Here is a 5,907-nt window from a genome sequence, read left to right on the forward strand (position 1 = left end):
TCAATGTGAGCACTCATCATAAGTTCTTGTTTCCTTCAATGGTCAGAGGGCCCCGACACACATCGGAGACACTTTGCCATTCGGGCTCCCGTCACCGTCCTTGTTGAAGAAATCTTCCCCTGACTGATTTGAGGCCCCTTGTTGACGCATAATGCCCCGTTAGGCACTGTGGGCCCCTGGACGATACACGAGCCCGACCAACGTAAATCGCGGACACGGCATTGTCTCTGCTTGGAAAATGGGTCTCAAGGGCTCAGACGGACGTGGAGTCGATTGTTCGGTGTTCGTGGTCTCTGACCGACTTATGCAGCCACATTGTCTCAGGGGTTCCTCAAGCGGTGCTAGAGAACCTCTGACTGATATTTCAGATCACGACCCTACGGGCCACGATTATTTTTGTGACCTACAGCCAGTCCTCCGTGCCTCTATGCCCTTCAACCGGGCCTTTGATCGTCGGTTCTAGTGGGCCGTTTGGGCCCCTCTTTGGGCCTCGTCACACACTTTCGTTGGTCGGCTCGGGGCTCTTGCGTGCACAGGGCCCTCTGTTAGGCACTTTGGGCCCCTGACAGATACGAGGTCCCCGACAAGTGTAAATCACTGGCCCCGGCTTTAAAGCTGGTTGGGAAGTGGGTCCTCAGGCCCATACCGACACGGAGCTGACTATGTGGTACGATGGTACCTGACCAACATATAGGTCTATATCGGCTCAGGGGATCCCCGATCAGTGCGAAGGACCCTGTGGCCCCGTTATTTTAGAGTCCAGCTTTGATGGTTTCAGTCCCTGAATGAGACTCCGACTAGTCCTTTATGCCCTTAGACCCTTCGATCGGGCCTTTGATCGTCGGACCCAGTAGGCCCTCTACGCTCCTCAGGCCTCCTCGAACACTGCCTCTGGCCGACTCGGGGCCCCTTGACAACGCAGGGCCCCTGTCAGGCGCTGTGGGGCTCCGAGCAGTGCAAATCGCTGGCTCTGGCTTTGCCCCTACTTGGAAATGGAGCTTTAGGCCCATGCCGCCATGGAGCCGACTGTATGTTACTGGTGCTGTCTGACCGAAATTTAGGCCCTTGTGGACTCAGTGGGTCCCTGATCAGCGCGCAGGGCCCTCTGGCTGGCACTGTTGGCTTATACGCCAACAGTGTCTGAGATGCGGACGTTTGCTCATGTCGACTCACTCAATCCGAAAACATGTACACGAGACTCGCCTCATGGGTCAGTTCAGTCCGGACATTTACTTTGCAAAGACCTTAAATATGAACATCATATGAACACTTGGCATTTAATGACGAGTCTGCAAAAAATGTGCACCGCGAACAGTTGCGCCAACGAACACTTATATGAACAGTTACGCAATACTTGCGCGTTCATCTAACATGTAATCCATACACCCAATAATCGACACACGCACCGGAACATAATAAATACGGTGCTCGTGACATTTGGTACACATTTTACATTCTCACATATCTGTGACTGCTTCTGGCGGTTACGATCCACGCCCGGCAAGCTTGTTTCGTCTGTCGCTGCGTCGGCTCAGCTCTGCGGGCTGGCCAGAGCGGGGCGGCGCGGTCGGATGGGCGGGCTGTACACATCAGAGCCGAGCCCTGCCAACGAGTCCGCCGGCGGCGCGCCCTCGGGGCAGAAGTCGTCGCCGATGCCCGAGTCCTTCTGGCTGGTCTTGTGGGCGTGCGGCCCGTTGAGCCGGGCGGTGACGGCGCCGGTCGCCTCCCGGGCCGGCGCCGCGGCCGAAATCTCCTCATATAGCGCCGTCGTCAGCTCCACGTAGTCGGACGCGGCGCCGTCTGGCACCAGGTACGGGTCCTCGGGCTCCTCGACGATGCCGGCCTGGTCCGGCTGAGGTGCGCGCTCCTCGGGCGCCGGCCGCACCCGGCCCGAGCCCAGCGGCGCGGCTCTGTACGCTGGCAGTCGGAGACCGCCCTCGCTGATGCAGCGGTTGAGGACGCGCGGCGCCGCGCGGCGCCGCCCCGGCGTCGAGCTCTCGGGTGGGTCGGGCGCCCGCCGCTTCTTGAAGACGATCGTGGCGTACAGGCCGTCCTCGTCGTCGCTCTCGCAGGTGACGTAGTGCCCGAGCGGGCGGCCGTCGGCGGCGGCCAGGTGCGATAGGCTGGCGGCGTGCGGCGGCAGCCGGGGCGACGCCGCCGCCAGGCTGCTCGTCTTCGGGATGGGCGCGCTGATGTCCGAGCTGTAGAGATTGCGCGCGCGCCGCGGCCGCGGTGGGTGCAGCTTGGTGCCGCTGCGCCGGCGGCAGAGACGCACCGCTACCAGCAGCGTCAGCAGGAGCACGACCACCACCAGCGCCACAATGCCCAGCATCAGGTTGGCCTGGCGGTGACGGCCGGAGCAGTCCTCCCGTGCCGCAAACTCGGTCATCGGCACGGCGCCGGCGTCCGTGCGGCACAGCGACGCCTTGTACAGCCGCTCGTAGAACACCTCGACGGCGCTGGTGCGCTGCCGCTCCTCGAACATGGCCAGCCAGCCGACGCTGTCGCACGGGCACTGGAAGCTGTTGCCGTGCTGGCTGTAGTGCACGCAGCGCTCGAAGTGCAGTGCGCCGAACACCAGCGGGCCGCGCACGTCGTTGTCGTTGAAGATCAGCTGGCCGCAGAAGCCGAGGAAAGCGGCGGCGTGCGGCACGCCGAAGGTGTTGTTGGTGATCCGGAGCGAGCCGCCGGCCAGCGAGAATACCTCGCGCTGCAGCAGGCCCACGGCGTTGTTGGTGAAGGTCAGCTGACACGAGCTGTGCGGGAGCGAGACGGAAGCCTGCTCCATCTCGCCGATCTCGCAGTCGTCGATCAGCAGCGACGGCCGGCTGGCGGCGAGAGGCGTGTCACTGTCGGCAGGTGACGGGTTATCCTAGCACTGCAGCAGCAGGGTCAGCAGCAGGCGATCGCTGGCTACCCGGCTGTACGCCACCCTTGGTCACTTCTCGAGGCCCCTGGCCACCCAGACCCATTGTCAGTGGCCTCAAGCCATATGCATTGACCTATCACAATCTAGAGTAAAATTCAGTATCGCGCTTCATCGGAAGAACTCAGGAGCTCAACCCCAGGTCACAAGCACTGTCAATGAACCCGTTAGGCCGACACTCCGCGACCCAGACGACTTCCGCTGGACCCTGATCACCTAAGCTGACAGCCCGTGGACCGGGGATCTCGGCTGACCCTCTGACTGCGGCGGGCCGTCAGCTGGCGCGAGCTCACCTCTCGGTGCCGCCATCGCTCAGCGAGAAGGCGGCTGCCCGCAGCAGGTGTATTCGGGACATCCGCACCACGAGTTCCGGTCGGGCGCCGGGCGCCGGCTCCGGCGGTCGCAGCTGGGCCCGCTCCGGATTTCCGTCGATCTCGGCCACGGTGCAGTTCTCGAGTGTGAGCCGCGCGCCCGGCCCCAGCGCCGGCAGCCGGAGCTGCGCCACCCGGCTGTGCCGCAGCGTCAGCAGCAGCGGCTGCGGCGCCGGCGACAACTGCTCGGCGTCCAGCGAGGCCAGACGTACCCCGTCCAGGTGCCACTCTGCCGACCACGGGTGCATCGTTCAGGAGGGGGTGCACCGTTCGGGAGGCAGCTACAGCGCGTCGGGGTGCCGCTGTGGCCGGCGCGTGTGCTCCGTCGTGAGAACCACCCGCTCGTTGGCTGGCAATGTCCCCTCCCTCTCGCAACGGTGCCCGAAGCGAGGAACGGCACTGAGGCTGCAGTAATGGTGCTGCCGGGTGCCCTCTAAAGGGCTGTTAAACTCGGCGCAATGGCTGGGATACGGCGGGCCTGGTCTCATTTACAAATTGATCGCACGCTACTCCGTCGGTCCGAAGACAGCCGAACGGAAACGGCGCTGGTTTGGTAACACAGGGTGGTGCTGTGCGGCTCTGCCAGTGACTGTCTTTTAGCCATCTAACCATCCGCAAGTATTTCCCGCTGGCTGTTGGGACATAAGATGTGCATTACGCTTTCGTTGTTATTTTTTCACCGTCGATGTCGACATGGAGCTGAATAGACATAACACTTGCAGATATGGGGAGTTAGGAAATTGCGAGCATTTGCACAATTAAAAATTGGTGCGGTATTGCCCAACCGACTTGAATGACCAATGTTCATGCTGCTAAGCTTGATTGAAAAGCCGTATAAAGCCCACACCACAGTTGCATTGCCCATTCGAACCATGCCTAGTCCGATGAGGTGCCAATGGTCTCATATTTATGAAATTGAAAATGCACATTGTGCAGCCAAAACTGGCCACATGGGAGTGTGATTTAATACTTTGAAACACCGGCACACCTCCGGCGCTGTCTTGCCGCCTCACCAGTGGGGAACATGTTCTCGCTCGCGTACACCGCCTGCACCAGGGAGGCACCCCGGATGATGAACATCACCGCCGGCCCCGCACCGCCGGCAGGCTCCAGCTTCATGTCCAGGAAGGAGGGCAGCACCTTGACTGAGCCACTGGTCTGGATGTCGATCTCAAACCGGGTGTCCGGCGAGGGACGTCGGCTCAGCAGGTTCCAACGAATCAGCACATTCTGGCAAACAGACGCTGTAGTCAGTGGTGAGTCCACCGGTGCTGTAACTCGTGAAACAAAATGGCGGTTGAGATAATTTCGGTTTGAAATATATTCCAAGAAGCTGGCGCCAGTTTACCCTTGGCTTTCGTAGACATATGGATTCTGGTTGCAAGGGTTCAAGTTAATTACCGAAAGGAACAAAAAGTCGAAGTACCCAGACAATGGGCTGTTTTACGCATAAGGATTGTGCCAGTACACCCAGTAAGACCTCCCACCCTTGCACGTACAGACCGACGCTGCAGATATTGCAGGAAAGCGGTGCGAGCGAGATCATCTTCTGGGCTATAGAGACACCATTACGGGCAGCCTTGTGAAAGAAAAGACTGCCATATGGATAGGAAAGGAAAAGTGGGAGAGAAAGAGAAAGAGAGAGAAAGGGGGGGGGAAGAGAGGAGTTGAGGGACAGCTGACCTAGGTTCAGGCTGTTTTACAAGGTCAGTAAGCGGACAGGAACGCGAAAACGTCTCCTCTTCCTAGTAAAGGCTATTTTACAAGGCCAGAGCATTAAGACAGCCTGAGATGGTCGGAGCTGTTGCTCCCAGCACAAGACGTCTCGCAAAATTGTAAGACGGCACTGCGAGAGAGCGGGAGAGTAAAGGACGATGGCAAGTGCCTCTTAAAGGACGGACTGGAAAAATAGAACGTCCCCACCGCTCCGAAAGCACGCAAATTTGCGTTTTGCAAGAAGACGGACCGAGCGAGCGGCAGCTAGATCTGTTCCGAACGAGACGCGGCCTCAGCCTGGCCGGTCCCGTGTCCGCGAGAGGCGGCCGCGCCGCCACCACCGGCCGCCCAGATGCCCGGACGCGGCTGCTGGGCGGCTGCAGCCTGATCAGCAGGCGCAGCCGGCGAGATCGCGCCGGGACGCGGCACCCACCTGGCTGCCGTAGCGGCACTGCACGGCCACGCTGCTGTTGCCCAGGGCGCAATGGCAGTGCAGCTCGTCCCGGCACGAGAGGGTCACGTGGCCGCCGCCGGCCAGCCTCGGGTCGGCCGCTGTCGGTGTCGGCGCCGGCGCCGTCGTCTCGGTCGGCGCCGGCGAGGCGTCCGGGCCGGCCAGCTGGGCGCCGGCGCCGGCCAGCGCGGCCGCCCAGGCCAGCAGCGCGGCCAGCAGCCGCATGGTGGAGCCGCACGCGCCGCCGCCGACCGCGCTGGGCCGGCGTCTGGCCGGAGCGGCCACAGCGTCGGGAAGCGGCCGCCGCTATCAGGCGCCGCTTCCCGTGCCGGGAGCGCGGTGGGACAAAGGCCAGCCGGCTGACCTCAGGAGCCGGACGTGAGGCGGCCGGCACAGCCTGGCGGCGGCCCACCCGCGGCTCCGAGAAACGCGCCCAACTCGTG

General features: G+C 61.8%; 1 protein-coding gene across 1 annotated transcript; it reads right to left on the bottom strand.

Moving 5' to 3' along the window:
- Positions 1–1,263: 1,263 nt before the first annotated feature.
- On the bottom strand, positions 1,264–5,576 carry LOC119101798 (uncharacterized). Its single transcript, XM_037225222.1, has 4 exons — positions 5,447–5,576; positions 4,311–4,527; positions 3,220–3,526; positions 1,264–2,828 (listed from the first exon to the last, which is right to left on the bottom strand). The coding sequence occupies exons 2-4, from the start codon at positions 4,414–4,416 to the stop codon at positions 1,532–1,534; spliced, it is 1,710 nt and encodes a 569-aa protein (XP_037081117.1). The 5' UTR covers positions 4,417–4,527; positions 5,447–5,576; the 3' UTR covers positions 1,264–1,531.
- Positions 5,577–5,907: the final 331 nt, after the last annotated feature.

The sequence above is a fragment of the Pollicipes pollicipes genome, unplaced genomic scaffold (assembly GCF_011947565.3).
Source record: "Pollicipes pollicipes isolate AB1234 unplaced genomic scaffold, Ppol_2.1 Scaffold_4881;HRSCAF=5763_pilon_pilon_pilon, whole genome shotgun sequence".
NCBI lineage: Eukaryota > Metazoa > Arthropoda > Thecostraca > Pollicipedomorpha > Pollicipedidae > Pollicipes > Pollicipes pollicipes.

Bases quoted from the DNA above. Each gene is read 5' to 3' on its own strand.
- LOC119101798 (XM_037225222.1), bottom strand. From the start codon at position 4,416: ATGAAGCTGGAGCCTGCCGGCGGTGCGGGGCCGGCGGTGATGTTCATC. The intron at 3,527-4,310 runs GTGAGGCGGCAA...CGTGGTCGGCAG, and splicing joins CGAGAACATGTTCCCCACTG to AGTGGCACCTGGACGGGGTA. The intron at 2,829-3,219 runs GTGAGCTCGCGC...TCTCGCCGCCAG, and splicing joins AGCGATGGCGGCACCGAGAG to CCGGCCGTCGCTGCTGATCG.